The sequence below is a fragment of the Eleutherodactylus coqui genome, chromosome 8 (genome assembly GCF_035609145.1).
Source record: "Eleutherodactylus coqui strain aEleCoq1 chromosome 8, aEleCoq1.hap1, whole genome shotgun sequence".
NCBI lineage: Eukaryota > Metazoa > Chordata > Amphibia > Anura > Eleutherodactylidae > Eleutherodactylus > Eleutherodactylus coqui.
Window position 1 is genome coordinate 6,373,237 of NC_089844.1, and position 17,773 is coordinate 6,391,009.

General features: G+C 49.8%; 1 protein-coding gene across 9 annotated transcripts in view; it reads left to right on the forward strand.

Moving 5' to 3' along the window:
• The window catches only part of R3HDM1 (R3H domain containing 1), a 194,419-nt gene that overhangs the window by 152,919 nt on the left and 23,727 nt on the right, over positions 1 to 17,773 (forward strand). For 8 of the 9 annotated variants that reach the window (XR_010786309.1, XM_066575155.1, XM_066575148.1 and 5 more), the window contains 2 exons: positions 12,279 to 12,548; positions 16,566 to 16,689. Coding sequence is in view for 8 of the 9 variants with exons in the window: in XM_066575155.1 (XP_066431252.1) it covers positions 12,279 to 12,548; positions 16,566 to 16,689 (394 nt within the window). In the remaining variant the exon portion in view is untranslated. The remainder of the gene's footprint in view (positions 1 to 12,278; positions 12,549 to 16,565; positions 16,690 to 17,773) is intronic. The other variant, XM_066575152.1, reaches the window with a different exon arrangement.

A 17,773-nucleotide genomic window follows, 5' to 3' on the forward strand; every position in this document is an offset into this window, starting at 1 on the left:
TATATGACATGTCCAGTGGGGGGCAGCAATAGCGGAGTTCTGTGTTTGATCTCCATTGGCAGCATGTGGACCATACATTTGTTCATATGGGGGACAGGACCCGTGTTCTCATCGCCTATCAGACACTTAAAGGGTTGGTCTGGGACTATTGTGACTGTCTATTGATGACCTATCCTTAGGTTGTTAGATCACCAGTAGTTCATTAGTGAGGGTCCACGGCTCCGGATCCCCACTGATCAGCTGATTCCTGGCCTGCTGTCAGTACAGGTCAGCACTGGAAGCAGATAGTGCTATCAGCATTGCAGAGGCCCACCTTGGTACTGCAGGCACATCTCCCATTGAATTCAAGGGGGGCTGTGCCTGGAGATTAAACAGACAGCACTATCTGCTTCCAGAGCAGCAAACCCCGACGATCAACTGTTGGGGATTCTGAGGGTAGCTCATCAGTGGAAAGTCACCCGAGGCCTGGACCGCCCCTTTAACCTCTGACCTGTAGCTGGGAGAGAAGTTTAAAACTTAAGGTAACAACTTTAAATGTAGAGTCTGCAAAAAAAAGCAAATAAAAGTCCTTTAAAGGGGTTGTACCAAGATGAGACGGCACAATAGGGGATCACTTTCTGACCCACGGGATGGGGCTGCCATGTGCTGCTCCCCGAGTGATGTCCTTAGTCGGAGCGCTGGCTGAGCGTGGCGGTCAGCACTGTACTCACATCAACGGGGCTGATGGAAAAACCCGCCCGGGCATCTCAGCAGTGAATGGACTTCAGTCGTCTCCTCACTGCGGAGGGTGCAGTAACCACACCGTGAGGACGGGGGACACAGGAGTCTCCAGATCTGTGGTGGTCTCGGTGCGGAGACCCCCACCACCTTATTCCCCAACCAGTGGAGATCCGTGTTACTTCCCCTTTATCTCAGTAACAGTCTTCTGTACTTCCCCATTCCTCTACAAGCCTGCAGTGTAGTGAGGAGAACTCCTCCAATATGGATGCACATGAGACCGGCGGTAACGCGGCGTCCTATAAATAAGACGAGCGCCTGTACACAGGAATATCGGAGCCGCCATCCGTGTAATGTTATGTGGACGGCTCAGGCAGGCGTGCAGCCTGGAGTGACGGATCTGGAAGACGAGTCGGTGTAGTTACTCCAGCAAAGGAATTCTGCGCACTCAGCGTTCTGCATACGTTATTAATTCCCCGTGTCACCGGATACCGGGGGCCCTGAAGAGCGCGCTGCCCTTGGGCGAGATGCCAGGCAGATCACATACAATGCTCAGAGGCCGCCATGTCATGTGCTGATCCAGTACCGCCCGCCCGCTGCCCTTGGGCGAGATGCCAGGCAGATCACATACAATGCTCAGAGGCCGCCATGTCATGTGCTGATCCAGTACCGCCCGCCCGCTGCCCTTGGGCGAAATGCCAGGCAGATCACATACAATGCTCAGAGGCCGCCATGTCATGTGCTGATCCAGTACCGCCCGCCCGCTGCCCTTGGGCGAGATGCCAGGCAGATCACATACAATGCTCAGAGGCCGCCATGTCATGTGCTGATCCAGTACCGCCCGCCCGCTGCCCTTGGGCGAGATGCCAGGCAGATCACATACAATGCTCAGAGGCCGCCATGTCATGTGCTGATCCAGTGCCGCCCGCCCGCTGCCCTTGGGCGAGATGCCAGGCAGATCACATACAATGCTCAGAGGCCGCCATGTCATGTGCTGATCCAGTGCCGCCCGCCCGCTGCCGTTGGGCGAGATGCCAGGCAGATCACATACAATGCTCAGAGGCCGCCATGTCATGTGCTGATCCAGTACTGCCCGCCCGCTGCCGTTGGGCGAGATGCCAGGCAGATCACATCAGAGGCCGCCATGTCATGTGCTGATCCAGTACCGCGTCCATTACATCTGCGCTGCGAGTTTCTGTTCTGCTGTTCCTTTTCTTGTTTAATTGCTCATTTATTTGATTGCGGTGTGTAAGGCTTGGACTCCGTTCGTTCCTTCAGGTTTCTGGTGACGGGGGAGCGTAGAAGGAATATTTACACGAAGACTCACACCGTCCTGCTGTTCTAGGCTGCGGCTCCGTGTGGCGCTCTTCTCTGCAAGTCGGCCTTTTTTATGTCTGCAGAATAAAACTGCAATAAGGCGACTCTTGATTGTCGGTTGGTTAGTGGCCCGCAGACGGCCGGCATCGGAGCGCCGCTGCTTTGGTCTCTCCCATTGACTTGAATAGTCGGGTCTTGTCTGTAAAACGGAGCAGAATAGCGCGCAGCTCGTGTCTGTAGTTTGTGCTGCCGCCTTGAATACTAGCGGCGGTCCGCGGGATATTGGCTTTTCACGTCTGACACAGAGGTTGGAAGAACTCGTGTGTCAGGGGCCTGAAAAACCAGATCTGTTAGACCTAATAGGGGCCAATGTTCGCACCCCCCCCCCCCCGGTGCGTACAACTAGGCGGATCCATCCCGCCGACCGGAAACCCGAGCGCAGATGTGAGCCAAGTGTAACACGGAAAGTCACAGCACTGATGAGTGGAAGCAAAAGTACGTAGAGACAAAGAACTCCTCCGGCCCATTTGCTTTACATACAAATGATTCTTCGTCTGTGTGAATCGCCACACACAATGGCGCAGTGCGACGTCTCCTTGTTTAGTCTCGTTTTAAGTGTTTTCTTCTCTGTGTTTTTCTCTTGTCTTTATTAACCAAGTTTAACTGTTACTCCTTCAGCCTATCCGGTCACTGCCGTCCTCCTCGCAGCCGGTTCAGTACCCAGCCGTCTCTTATCCACCCCCGCTCCTGCAAGTCTCGCCCGCTCCGCAGTACACTGTGGTACTGTATCCTGCTCTCTTCTCTCTCTGCTCCATCTCTGCATGTTGGTAGATATCTAGAAAATGTTCACAACTTCTTTCTTTCCTCCTCCCTGATGATGAGATTTGTAATAGTTGTAAAAATCTTTGCAGCCCTCAGCCACCACTAGGGGGCGCAATCCGTATACAGCTGCATACAGGCCATGGTAAATAGGAGCAGTATACTGCCACATATGTTTGTGTTAGGTTCCTGCGCCAACTGATCTCCGTTGGGTGCTGCAAGAGTTAATATTACGAAACGGACCCAGAAAGCAGACGAGTAGATGATGCAGGCCTGATCTGTAATAACTGGAAGATGATTGATTCATCACTCGGGGCATCAGGCGAGCCGCCTGTCTAGCGGGGGCGGGGAGGATGGCGTTCGCCTTTCAAGGATAAGCTTTCCTGTGTTTTTAATTAAGTGAGATTGTTGCGCTGCGCGGGGACCGCCGCCGCTTCCTGGGATTTCTCTTGTTTAGACTTTTTCATCTTCATTTTTAAAATGCAGTAAAAATCGTGACGGACAGAAGAGGAGAGCGAGAATATAACGGGGCGGCGCAGCATCGCATTGTGCGTGGCATCCAGGTAGCGGAGGAGCGAGTGCGGCGCCGCCGGGGTTTTGTGCGTGGCATCCAGGTAGCGGAGGAGCGAGTGCGGCGCCGCCAGGGTTTTGTGCGTCGCATCCAGGTAGCGGAGGAGCGAGTGCGGCGCCGCCGGGGTTTTGTGCGTCGCATCCAGGTAGCGGAGGAGCGAGTGCGGCGCCGCCGGGGTTTTGTGCGTCGCATCCAGGTAGCGGAGGAGCGAGTGCAGCGCCGCCGGGGTTTTGTGCGTCGCATCCAGGTAGCGGAGGAGCGAGTGCGGCGCCGCCGGGGTTTTGTGCGTCGCATCCAGGCAGCGGAGGACGAGTGCGGCGCCGCCGGGGTTTCGTATCTTCACTGGCTAAATCTGTCAAATTTCACTGAAAATCTTCATTAGAAAGCTGCAGATTTTGCCCTCTCCTTTCCTCCCCACGGGCGGATGCCGTGTCTGCTCTGTGGCGCCGCTACGCTGTGGTTTCTGTTCGCCGCGTCTAGTTTTTGCTCATCCGAATCGCAGGGAAGTGAAATACAAGTTAAAATAGGTGATAAGGCCCCAATAACAGGGTCCCCGCGGGAAGTCTATCTATTTAGCTGCAGGCCGGTTTTTGTGCGCTGGCTGCCGGGCGCGCTCGCCTCATTCCCATTCTGCAGGTTGATTGTAATATCTGTAGACTCGCTAATTACCTCCACATTACTGCGTCCTCAGATCTGCGGTAACATCAGCCTATTGGGGAGCGGCCGCCGCGTGCCGTCACTCCTTACATAACCGCCTCACTCTCAGCACTTCAGCTTTTACGCTTGATATTTTAATTTTTTTGTTTTACCTCTTGGTAACTCTAATTACCCTAAATCACCATAATCGCCCTCTCGGCTCCTCCTAATTACCTTTTTTTTTGGATTGTCATTTTTATAGATTGTCCGAGATTTTGCTAACGCAGTCCGAAGCCGCTTTGGCAGCGTTCTCCATTCTCTTAATTATTTTTGAGCTCGGGGGAGGCGTTCTGCGTTGCTCGTGGATCCGGCGCGAACACTGCTACTCTAAGCGCTTTCTGCGCTCCTCGGGGATGGCAGATAGGAAAATATTATGATGAATCAGCGTTACTTTAATTGTCAAGGTGTTAATTAAGTTGGGAGGTGGAATGAAGGCCATCTTATTACTTGGTCTGCAAAAGATTTGTTTGCCTTTTTTAATATTTTTGATTTGAGTTGGTTTCATTTTCTGGGTTAATTTTGTGAAGTTTCGGCTGCTGAGGAGTGAAAGTATCTGTGCGCACGTCCGTGATTTTACAGTGTAGCAGCAGATCGAAAAATCTTTAAAATACCTTGTGTAATAAGTGGGACATCAATGGTGTTATTTCCCCCCTGCCTTGGGAAGTGAATTACAACAAAGCTGACCACTTTTATTTTACAGCCAAAAAGTAGCGTCAGAATAGTATTGCTACAGTATCAGAATAGTGTCGGAGTAGTAGTACTAATAGTGTCGGAGTAGTAGTACTAATAGTGTCGGAGTAGTAGTACTAATAGTGTCGGAGTAGTAGTACTAATAGTGTCGGAGTAGTAGTAATAGTGTCGGAGTAGTAGTAGTAATAGTGTTGGAGTAGTAGTAGTAATAGTGTCGGAGAAGCGACGGAGGAGTAGTAGTAGTAATAGTGTCGGCGTAGTGATGGAGTAGTAGTACTAATAGAGTCGGAGTAGCGACCGAGTAGTAATAGAAATAGTGTTGGAGTAGCAGTAGTAATAGTGTCGGCGTAATAGTACTAATAGTGTCGAAGTAGCGACAGAGTAGTATTAGTAATAGTGTCGGAGTAGTGATGGAGTAGTAGTAGTAATAGTGTTAGAGTAGCGATGGAGTAGTATTAGTAATAGTGTCAGAGTAGCGACGGAGTAGTATTAGTAATAGTGTCGGAGTAGCGACGGAGTAGTAATAGTAATAGTGTCGGAGTAGCGACTGAGGAGTAATAGTGTTGGAGTAGCGACGGAGTAGTAGTAGTAATAGTGTCGGAGTAGCGACGGAGTAGTAGTAGTAATAGTGTCGGAGTAGCGACGGAGTAGTAGTAGTAATAGTGTCGGAGTAGCGACGGAGGAGTAGTAGTAGTAATAGTGTCGGAGTAGTGATGGAGTAGTAGTACTAATAGAGTCGGAGTAGCGACGGAGTAGTAATAGTAATAGTGTCGGAGTAGCGACTGAGGAGTAAGTGTTGGAGTAGCGATGGAGTAGTATTAGTAATAGTGTCGGAGTAGCGACGGAGTAGTATTAGTAATAGTGTCGGAGTAGTAGTAATAGTGTTGGAGTAGTAGTAGTAATAGTGTCGGAGTAGCGATGGAGGAGTAGTAGTAGTGATAGTGTCGGAGTAGTGATGGAGTAGTAGTACTAATAGAGTCGGAGTAGTGACCGAGTAGTAATAGAAATAGTGTTGGAGTAGCAGTAGTAATAGTGTCGGCGTAATAGTACTAATAGTGTCGAAGTAGCGACAGAGTAGTATTAGTAATAGTGTCGGAGTAGTGATGGAGTAGTAGTAGTAATAGTGTTAGAGTAGCGATGGAGTAGTATTAGTAATAGTGTCAGAGTAGCGACGGAGTAGTATTAGTAATAGTGTCAGAGTAGCGACGGAGTAGTATTAGTAATAGTGTCGGAGTAGCGACGGAGTAGTAATAGTGTCGGAGTAGCGACTGAGGAGTAATAGTGTTGGAGTAGCGACGGAGTAGTAGGAGTAATAGTGTCGGAGTAGCGACGGAGTAGTAGTAGTAATAGTGTCGGAGTAGCGACGGAGTAGTAGTAGTAATAGTGTCGGCGTAATAGTACTAATAGTGTCGAAGTAGCGACAGAGTAGTATTAGTAATAGTGTCGGAGTAGTGATGGAGTAGTAGTAGTAATAGTGTCAGAGTAGCGACGGAGTAGTATAAGTAATAGTGTCGGAGTAGCGACGGAGTAGTAGTAGTAATAGTGTCGGAGTAGCGACGGAGTAGTAGTAGTAATAGTGTCGGAGTAGCGACGGAGTAGTAGTAGTAATAGTGTCGGAGTAGCGACGGAGTAGTAGTAGTAATAGTGTCGGAGTAGCGACGGAGTAGTAGTAGTAATAGTGTCGGAGTAGCGACGGAGTAGTAGTAGTAATAGTGTCGGAGTAGCGACGGAGTAGTAGTAGTAATAATGTCGGAGTAGCGACGGAGTAGTAGTAGTAATAGTGTCAGAGTAGCGACGGAGTAGTAGTAGTAATAGTGTCGGAGTAGCGACGGAGTAGTAGTAGTAATAGTGTCGGAGTAGCGATGGAGTAGTAGTAGTAATAGTGTCGGAGTAGCGACGGAGTAGTAATAATAGTGCTGGAGTAGCGACGTAGGAGTATTAGTAATAGGGTCGGAGTAGCGACGCAGGAGTATTAGTAATAGTGTCCGAGAAGCGACGCAGGAGTAGTAGTAATAGTGTCGGAGTAGCAGTAGTAATAGTGTCGGAGTAGCAATGTAGTAGTAATAGTGTCGGAGTAGCGACGGAGTAGTAGTAATAATAGTGTTGGAGTAGCGACGGAGGAGTAGTAGTAATAGTGTTGGAGTAGCGACGGAGTAGTAGTAGTAATAGTGTCGGAGTAGCGACGGAGTAGTAGTAGTAATAGTGTCGGAGTAGTGATGGAGTAGTAATAATAGTGCTGGAGTAGCGACGTAGGAGTATTAGTAATAGGGGCGGAGTAGCGACGCAGGAGTATTAGTAATAGTGTCCGAGAAGCGACGCAGGAGTAGTAGTAATAGTGTCGGAGTAGTAGTAGTAGTAATAGTGTTGGAGTAGCGACGGAGTAGCAGTAGTGTCGGAGTAGTAGTAGTAATAGTGTCGGACTAGTAATAGTGTCAGAGTAGTAGTAGTAATAGTGTCGGAGTAGCGACGGAGTAGTAGTAGTAATAGTGTCAGAGTAGCGACGGAGTAGTAGTAGTAGTAATAGTGTCAGAGTAGCGACGGAGTAGTAGTAATAGTGTCGGAGTAGCGACGGAGTAGTAGTAATAGTGTCGGAGTAGCGATGGAGTAGTGGTAGTAATAGTGTCGGAGTAGCGATGGAGTAGTAGTAGTAATAGTGTCGGAGCAGCGATGGAGTAGTAGTAGTAATAGTGTCGGAGTAGCGACAGAGTAGTAGTAATAATAGTGTTGGAGTAGCGACGGAGTAGTAGTAGTAATAGTGTCGGAGTAGCGACAGAGTAGTAGTAGTAGTAATAGTGTCGGAGTAGTGACAGAGGAGTAGTAGTAGTAATAGTGTCGGAGTAGTGATGGAGTAGTAGTACTAATAGTCGGAGTAGCGACCGAGTAGTAATAGAAATAGTGTTGGAGTAGCAGTAGTAATAGTGTCGGCGTAATAGTACTAATAGTGTCGGAGTAGCAACGGAGTAGTATAAGTAATAGTGTCGGAGTAGCGATGGAGTAGTAGTAGTAATAGTGTCGGAGTAGCGACGGATTAGTATTAGTAATAGTGTCGGAGTAGCGACGGAGTAGTAGTAGTAATAGTGTCGGAGTAGCGACGGAGTAGTAGTAGTAATAGTGTCGGAGTAGCGACGGAGTAGTAGTAGTAATAGTGTCGGAGTAGCGACGGAGTAGTAGTAGTAATAGTGTCGGAGTAGCGACGGAGTAGTAGTAGTAATAGTGTCGGAGTAGCGACGGAGTAGTAGTAGTAATAGTGTCGGAGTAGCGACGGAGTAGTAGTAGTAATAGTGTCGGAGTAGCGACGGAGTAGTAGTAGTAATAGTGTCGGAGTAGCGACGGAGTAGTAGTAGTAGTAATAGTGTCGGAGTAGCGACGGAGTAGTAGTAGTAATAGTGTCGGAGTAGTAGTAATAATGTCGGTGTAGTAGGAGTAATAATGTCGGTGTAGTAGTAGTAATAGTGTCGGAGTAGCGACGGAGTAGTAGTAATAGTGTCGGAGTAGCGACGGAGTAGTAATAATAGTGTCGGAGTAGTAGTAATAGTGTCGGAGTAGCAGAGTAGTAGTAATAGTGTCGGAGTAGCGACGGAGGAATAGCAGTAATAGTGTCGGAGTAGCAGAGTAGTAGGAATAGTGTCAGAGTAGCAATTTAGTAGTAATAGTGTCGGAGTAGCAATGTAGTAGTAATAGTGTTGGAGTAGCGACGGAGGAGTAGTAGTAATAGTGCCAGAGTAGCGACGGAGGAGTAGTAGTAATAGTGTCGGAGTAGCGACGGAGGAGTAGTAGTAATAGTGTCGGAGTAGCGACGGAGAAGTAGTAGTAATAGTGTCGGAGTAGCGACGGAGGAGTAGTAGTAATAGTGTCGGAGTAGCGACGGAGGAGTAGTAGTAATAGTGTCGGAGTAGCGATGGAGTAGTGGTAGTAATAGTGTCGGAGTAGCGACGGAGTAGTGGTAGTAATAGTGTCGGAGTAGCGACGGAGTAGTGGTAGTAATAGTGTCGGAGTAGCGACGGAGTAGTGGTAGTATTAGTGTCGGAGTAGCGACGGAGTAGTGGTAGTAATAGTGTCGGAGTAGCGACGGAGTAGTGGTAGTATTAGTGTCGGAGTAGCGACGGAGTAGTGGTAGTATTAGTGTCGGAGTAGCGACGGAGTAGTGGTAGTATTAGTGTCGGAGTAGCGACGGAGTAGTGGTAGTAATAGTGTTGGAGTAGCGACTGAGTAGTAGTAGTACTAATAGTGTCGGAGTAGCGACCGAGTAGTAATAGAAATAGTGTTGGAGTAGCAGTAGTAATATTGTCGGCGTAATAGTACTAATAGTGTCGGAGTAGCAACGGAGTAGTATTAGTAATAGTGTTGGAGTAGTGATGGAGTAGTAGTAGTAATAGTGTTAGAGTAGCGATGGAGTAGTATTAGTAATAGTGTCAGAGTAGCGACGGAGTAGTAGTAGTAATAGTGTCGGAGTAGCGACGGAGTAGTAGTAGTAATAGTGTCGGAGTAGCGACGGAGTAGTAGTAGTAATAGTGTCGGAGTAGCGACGGAGTAGTAATAGTGTCGGAGTAGCGACGGAGTAGTAATAGTGTCGGAGTAGCGACGGAGTGGTAGTAGTAATAGTGTCGGAGTAGTGACGGAGGAGTAGTAGTAATAGTGTCGGAGTAGTGACGGAGTAGTAGTAGTAATAGTGTTCGAGTAGCGATGGAGTAGTAGTAGTAATAGTGTCAGAGTAGCGACGGAGTAGTAGTAGTAATAGTGTTAGAGTAGCGATGGAGTAGTAGTAGTAATAGTGTCGGAGTAGCGACGGAGTAGTAATAATAGTGCTGGAGTAGCGACGTAGGAGTATTAGTAATAGGGTCGGAGTAGCGACGCAGGAGTAGTAGTAATAGTGTCGGAGTAGCAGTATTAATAGTGTCGGAGTAGTAGTAGTAATACTGTCGGAGTAGTAATAGTAATAGTGTCGGAGTAGCGACGGATTAGTAGTAATAGTGTCGGAGTAGCGATGGATTAGTAGTAATAGTGTCGGAGTAGTAGTAGTAATGGTGTCGGAGTAGCGACGGAGTAGTAGTAGTATTGGTGTCGGAGTAGCAGCGGGATAGTAGTAGTAATAGTGTCAGAGTAGCGACGGATTAGTAGTAGTAATAGTGTCAGAGTAGCGACGGATTAGTAGTAGTAATAGTATTGGAGTAGCGACGGAGTAGTAGTAGTAGTAATGGTGTCGGAGTAGCGACGGAGTAGTAGTAGTAATAGTGTCGGAATAGCGACCGAGTAGTAGTAGTAATAGTGTCGGAATAGCGACGGATTAGTAGTAGTAATGGTATCTGAGTAGCGACGGATTAGTAGTAGTAATGGTGTCGGAGTAGCGACGGGGTAGTAATAATGGTGTCGGAGTAGCGACAGGATAGTAGTAATGGTGTCGGAGTAACGATAGAGTAGTAGTAGTAATAGTGTCGGAGTAGCGACGGAGTGGTAGTAGTAATAGTGTCGGAGTAGTGACGGAGGAGTAGTAGTAATAGTGTCGGAGTAGTGACGGAGGAGTAGTAGTAATAATGTCGGAGTACTGACGGAGTGGTAGTAGTAATAGTGTCGGAGTAGTGACGGAGGAGTAGTAGTAATAGTGTCGGAGTAGCGACGGAGGAGTAGTAGTAATAGTGTCGGAGTAGCGACGGAGTAGTAGTAGTAATAGTGTCGGAGTAGCGACGGAGTAGTAGTAGTAATAGTGTCGGAGTAGCGACGGAGTAGTAGTAGTAATAGTGTCGGAGTAGCGACGGAGTAGTAGTAGTAATAGTGTCGGAGTAGCGACGGAGTAGTAGTAGTAATAGTGTCGGAGTAGCGACGGAGTAGTAGTAGTAATAGTGTCGGAGTAGCGACGGAGTAGTAGTAGTAATAGTGTCGGAGTAGCGACGGAGTAGTAGTAGTAATAGTGTCGGAGTAGCGACGGAGTAGTAGTAGTAATAGTGTCGGAGTAGCGACGGAGTAGTAGTAGTAATAGTGTCGGAGTAGCGACGGAGTAGTAGTAGTAATAGTGTCGGAGTAGCGACGGAGTAGTAGTAGTAATAGTGTCGGAGTAGCGACGGAGTAGTAGTAGTGTCGGAGTAGCGACGGAGTAGTAGTAGTGTCGGAGTAGCGACGGAGTAGTAATAGTGTCGGAGTAGCGACGGAGTAGTAGTAGTAATAGTGTCGGAGTAGCGACGGAGTAGTAGTAGTAATAGTGTCGGAGTAGCGACGGAGTAGTAGTAGTAATAGTGTCGGAGTAGCGACGGAGTAGTAATAGTGTCGGAGTAGCGACGGAGTAGTAATAGTGTCGGAGTAGCGACGGAGTAGTAGTAGTAATAGTGTCGGAGTAGCGACGGAGTAGTAGTAGTAATAGTGTCGGAGTAGCGACGGAGTAGTAGTAGTAATAGTGTCGGAGTAGCGACGGAGTAGTAATAGTGTCGGAGTAGCGACGGAGTAGTAATAGTGTCGGAGTAGCGACGGAGTAGTAATAGTGTCGGAGTAGCGACGGAGTAGTAATAGTGTCGGAGTAGCGACGGAGTAGTAATAGTGTCGGAGTAGCGACGGAGTAGTAATAGTGTCGGAGTAGCGACGGAGTAGTAATAGTGTCGGAGTAGCGACGGAGTAGTAATAGTGTCGGAGTAGCGACGGAGTAGTAATAGTGTCGGAGTAGCGACGGAGTAGTAGTAGTAATAGTGTCGGAGTAGCGATGGAGTAGTAGTAGTAATAGTGTCGGAGTAGCGACGGGGTAGTAGTAATAGTGTCGGAGTAGCGACGGAGGAGTAGTAACAGTGTCGGAGTAGCGACGGAGGAGTAGTAACAGTGTCGGAGTAGCGACGGAGGAGTAGTTGTAACAGTGTCGGAGTAGCGACGGAGTAGTAGTAGTAATAGTGACAGAGTAGTAGTAATAGTGTCGGAGTAGCGACGGGGTAGTAGTAATAATGTCAGAGTTGACTCTTGCTCCCAATGCTTAAAAATCTCGAAAGATCCCATATTCGCCTCTCCTGAGTCCCAGCAGCTCAAGCACCGCATCTCCGGTCTCCCCAATGCATGCAGAGTTGGGCAGAAAACGGATCTGCGAGCTGAAGTTGTGGGGAATATGGGATATTTTATTTTTAGACATAGGAAGAAACCATAAAGTTGTACTTCCCCTTTAAGAGCTTAATCCATCTTCAAGGAAACTTCTGAATAAGAAAATAGGATTAAAGGGGCCGTATTCCCTGTACACAGGATAGCTTAGAACGATCTTCACTTGGGGTCTGATTGCTGGGACCCCCCAGATCCCGAGCACTGGGGTTCCTTACATGCATGGAGCAGAGGTCGCGCACTCATTCAGTACAAACACCCAATGAGGTGGGCGTGATGTCCGCTCCATTCCTGTGGGGACCTCCCCTCTATAAGAACGTTCTAGGTGTTACATGTCTATTATCTGTGATTGTTTCCTGGTGGTCTTTCCTGTGTATTAAACCTCTCCTATCTTCTTTCTGTGTAGCCAGACAGCCTGGGCCCGCAGTTTAGCCATATGAGTCTTGCCAGACAGCCTTCGGCAGAGTCTTCGGACGCTCACTCCACCATGTTCCAATCCACCGTGGTGCTTCAACCTTCCGCACAGTCTGGCTACATCATGGCGCTCCCCCCTCCTCCTCCCCCCCCACCACTCGGACAGTCTGTGCCACCCCCCAACTATTCTGCCTCTAGCCAGCCTGTCAATCCTCCGGTGCTGCCGCCGCAGGGATACATCCAGCCGCCCGCCCTCCAGCAGGTAGGAGGCTCCCCAGTGATCCGCTCAGGTGCTAATGAGGAAGATGTCAGGAAAGGACGGCCAGAGCTTCCAGTGGCTGCTAATGGTGAAATCGTACTCATTAGTGGCAGCCGCTTTTGGGCTTGAAGCGTTATTATGTGACAACAGACTAATTGTGGATGTCTGTACTTCTTCGGTGATCTGTGCAGATGGCGCTTATTAGGAATTTTTAGCCTAATTCTGCATAAGTTAACATTTTCCAGTCTTGAAATTGCACAAGAGGCGCCACACAGTAATTCTCACACGAGCATCGCTGCGGCTCATTAAAAAGGACAATTAAATGGGATGCTGGGAGATTTACTGAAAATAGAAGTAAAAAAAAAAATATATATATATTCTTTTTTTTTTTTTGCGCAGAAAACGTCGGAGCGGATAACGAGTGTCGCTGGTACGTCTGAGCGTATAACTAGCGTCGCTGGTGAGGCGGAGCATATAACTAGTATCGCTGGAACATCGGAGTGTATAACGAGCGTCGCTGGTACGTCGGAGCAGATAACGAGCGTCGCTGGTACGTCGGAGCAGATAACGAGCGTCGCTGGTACGTCGGAGCAGATAAACAGTGTCGCTGATACGTCTGAGTGGATTAGGAGCGTCGTTGGTACGTCGAGCAGATTACGAGCGTCACTGGTGAGGCGGAGCAGATAACGAGCGTTGTTGGTACGTCGGTGCGGATAACACGCGTCACTGGTACGTCAAAGCGTGTAACGAGCGTCGCTGGTAGGTCGGAGCGTATAATGAGCGTCACTGGTACATCGGAGCGTATAATGAGCATCGCTGGTACATCGGAGCGGATAACGAGCGTCGTTGGTACGTCGGAGCCGATAACGAGTGTCGTTGGTACGTCGGAGCATATAACGAGCATCGCTGATACGTCTGAGCGGATTACGAGCGTCGCTGGTACGTCGGAGCGTATAACGAGCGTCGCTGGTACGTCAGAGCGGATTACGAGCGTCGTTGATACGTCAGAGCGTATAACGAGCGTCGCTGGTATGTCAGAGCATATAACGAGCGTCGCTGGTGAGGCAGAGCGGATAACGAGCGTCGCTGATAGGGCGGATCGGATAAGAGTGTCACTGATATGATGAACGAATTGTAATTATAAAATTTGCTTGAAAATTTTAACCCATTCTACTAACATTTAATCCCTCCTTCCTCCTTTTCCTCCTCCTTCTTTTCCTCCTCCTTCTTTTCCTCCTCCTCCTCCTTCTTTTCCTCCTCCTCCTTCTCTTCCTCCTCCTCCTTCTCTTCCTCCTCCTCCTTCTCTTCCTCTTCCTCCTTCTCTTCCTCTTCCTCCTTCTCTTCCTCCTCCTCCTTCTCTTTCTCCTCCTCCTTCTCTTTCTCCTCCTCCTTCTTCTTCTCTTCCGCCTCCTTCTCCTCCTCCTTTTCTTCCTCCTCCTTCACCTCCTCTTCTTCTCTTCCTCCTCCTCCTCCTTCTTCTCTTCCTCCTCCTCCTCCTTCTTCTCTTCCTCCTCCTCCTCCTTCTTCTCTTCCTCCTCCTCCTCCTTCTTCTCTTCCTCCTCCTCCTCCTTCTTCTCTTCCTCCTCCTCCTCCTTCTTCTCTTCCTCCTCCTCCTCCTTCTTCTCTTCCTCCTCCTCCTCCTTCTTCTCTTCCTCCTCCTTCTTCTCTTCCTCCTCCTCTCCTTCTTCTCTTCCTCCTCCCTCCTCTTCTCTTCCTCCTCCTCCTCCTTCTTCTCTTCCTCCTCCTCCTCCTTCTTCTCTTCCTCCTCCTCCTCCTTCTTCTCTTCCTCCTCCTCCTCCTTCTTCTCTTCCTCCTCCTCCTCCTTCTTCTCTTCCTCCTCCTCCTCCTTCTTCTCTTCCTCCTCCTCCTCCTTCTTCTCTTCCTCCTCCTCCTCCTTCTTCTCTTCCTCCTCCTCCTCCTTCTTCTCTTCCTCCTCCTCCTCCTTCTTCTCTTCCTCCTCCTCCTCCTCCTTCTTCTCTTCCTCCTCCTCCTCCTCCTTCTTCTCTTCCTCCTCCTCCTCCTTCTTCTCTTCCTCCTCCTCCTTCTTCTCTTCCTCCTCCTCCTTCTTCTCTTCCTCCTCCTCCTCCTTCTTCTTCTCTTCCTCCTCCTCCTCCTCCTTCTTCTCTTCCTCCTCCTCCTCCTTCTTCTTCTCTTCCTCCTCCTCCTCCTCCTTCTTCTCTTCCTCCTCCTCCTCCTCCTTCTTCTCTTCCTCCTCCTCCTCCTCCTTCTTCTCTTCCTCCTCCTCCTCCTCCTTCTTCTCTTCCTCCTCCTCCTCCTCCTTCTTCTCTTCCTCCTCCTCCTCCTCCTTCTTCTCTTCCTCCTCCTCCTCCTCCTTCTTCTCTTCCTCCTCCTCCTCCTCCTTCTTCTCTTCCTCCTCCTCCTCCTCCTTCTTCTCTTCCTCCTCCTCCTCCTCCTTCTTCTCTTCCTCCTCCTCCTCCTCCTTCTTCTCTTCCTCCTCCTCCTCCTCCTTCTTCTCTTCCTCCTCCTCCTCCTCCTTCTTCTCTTCCTCCTCCTCCTTCTTCTCTTCCTCCTCCTCCTTCTTCTCTTCCTCCTCCTCCTCCTTCTTCTTCTCTTCCTCCTCCTCCTCCTCCTTCTTCTCTTCCTCCTCCTCCTCCTTCTTCTTCTCTTCCTCCTCCTCCTCCTCCTTCTTCTCTTCCTCCTCCTCCTCCTCCTTCTTCTCTTCCTCCTCCTCCTCCTCCTTCTTCTCTTCCTCCTCCTCCTCCTCCTTCTTCTCTTCCTCCTCCTCCTCCTCCTTCTTCTCTTCCTCCTCCTCCTCCTTCTTCTCTTCCTCCTCCTCCTCCTCCTTCTTCTCTTCCTCCTCCTCCTCCTCCTTCTTCTCTTCCTCCTCCTCCTCCTCCTTCTTCTCTTCCTCCTCCTCCTCCTCCTTCTTCTCTTCCTCCTCCTCCTCCTCCTTCTTCTCTTCCTCCTCCTCCTCCTCCTTCTTCTCTTCCTCCTCCTCCTCCTCCTTCTTCTCTTCCTCCTCCTCCTCCTCCTTCTTCTCTTCCTCCTCCTCCTCCTCCTTCTTCTCTTCCTCCTCCTCCTCCTCCTTCTTCTCTTCCTCCTCCTCCTCCTCCTTCTTCTCTTCCTCCTCCTCCTTCTTCTCTTCCTCCTCCTCCTCCTCCTTCTTCTCTTCCTCCTCCTCCTCCTCCTTCTTCTCTTCCTCCTCCTCCTCCTCCTTCTTCTCTTCCTCCTCCTCCTCCTCCTTCTTCTCTTCCTCTTCCTCCTCCTCCTCCTCCTTCTTCTCTTCCTCCTCCTCCTCCTCCTTCTTCTCTTCCTCCTCCTCCTCCTCCTTCTTCTCTTCCTCCTCCTCCTCCTCCTTCTTCTCTTCCTCCTCCTCCTCCTCCTTCTTCTCTTCCTCCCCCTCCTCCTCCTTCTTCTCTTCCTCCTCCTCCTCCTTCTCCTGGTCTTCCCCCTTCTCTTCGTGCTTGGTGCTTGTCTTCCTCGTCTTCCTCCTTCTTGGCTTCCTCTGCCCCCTCCTTCTTGGCTTCCTCTGCCCCCTCCTTCTTGGCTTCCTCTGCCCCCTCCTTCTTGGCTTCCTCTTCCTTCTCCTTCTTGGCTTCCTCTTCCTCCTCCAACTTGGCTTCCTCTTCCTCCTCCAACTTGGCTTCCTCTTCCTCCTCCAACTTGGCTTCCTCTTCCTCCTCCTCCTCTTCTTCCCCGTCTCCTTTGTCTTCCTCCTCTTTGTCTTCCTTCTCTTCCTCCTCTGTATTCCTCCTCTTCCTTCTCTTCCCTCTCTTCCTCCTCTGTATTCCTTCTCTTCATCCTCTTTGTCTTCCTTCTCCTCCTCCTCTGTCTTCCTTCTCCTCCTCCTCCCCCCCTGTCTTCCTTCTCCTCCTCCTCCTCCCCTGTCTTCCCTTTCCTTCTCTTTGTCTTCCTTCTTACTCCACTTCGCCTTACTCCACTTCGCCTTCCTCCTCTTCGCCTTCCTCCTCTTCGCCTTCCTCCTCTTCGCCTTCCTCCGCCTCTTCCTCCTCCTTACTCTTCCTCCTCCTTACTCTTCCTCCTCCTTCTTCTGTCCAGATGCCGACCTGCTACTGCGCCCCGACCCAGTATCCTCACTCCAACCAACAGTACCGCCCTGTGTCATCAGTCCAGTTCAGTTCTCAACAAAACCAAGCACTGCCACAAGCTGCCCATCAGCCAGGTATGTAGAATCCTCCTCCGGACGCCCTCTTCTGCGCTGTGGACGTGGAGCGGCGGGATGCGGGCCCGGGGCGCTGTATGAGAGGGTTTAAGTTTCTCACAGTGAACCGGTCTCTTTTCCAGCCACTTTCTCATCTTCGGTTTTGTAGCTCCGTCTTCCTCTGTCGTTGCTGGGACTATTTTAATGACTATTGTACAGGTGGGCCATTATCTGGCGATCAGCCAGTCTAGGATGATGCAGTAAGGCTGCGTTTGGGGTACGCCAGTAATAACAGGTTAACCGCCTATCCATACCACAGGGGTGACCTACCTTATCAGGTTTATCTGCTGGGATCCTGAGTCCTCCTGTGAGACTGGAGATGAATAGAGTGACTGCGTGCATCATTGGGGGCAAGAGCGGTACGCGGTCCCTGGTCATCCGGGAGTTGGTGATGAGACTCCTCATATGTCCCACAACCCCGCAGCGATTGTCTCTGTCCCTTACAGGCATCTAGAATCAGTGGGCCCTAGTACCCTCAGAGCCCCTATACAGCTGCACATTTGGCACGTGGGCCCCTCAGTTGTGGCCCTCTTCACTTCACCACCCCTTTTTGATTTTTTAGTGATAAAAGTACTTGTGTGTTCGTGGTGATGGCTTGCGCAGGATGGTGCTCACCCGATACCCCTGTAAATCCGTAGTCATACTGACTGCCCCCTCCTCACCTGGTGACTGGCATGCAAAGTCCACTCTGGAGCCAGGAGACAAGTATAATACTGACCTGAAGCCGGCGCAGACGGTGCAATGCGTTATCTGTGTGTATATCTGTGTGCGCCAATAGAAAAGGTATTCTACTTGGCGCCTGCTTCGTGCCTTCAGGGTTCCAGTGGAGTTTGCTCTTTTTGGTTTAGTATTCAAGGTGATGTCATGCAGAGTGAGGTGACATCACTAGTCGCAGCCAGGGGGGTTACATGACCGCGTTGGTCTGTAAGGAGACCGTGGGCTACTTTCACAAAATATGTATATGAAGGCACGTTATTTCTGCCTTTTGAGCACTTCTAAGGCCGTTTACAAGAATCGCTCTGCTTTAAGCGGATCAGTCTTTAAA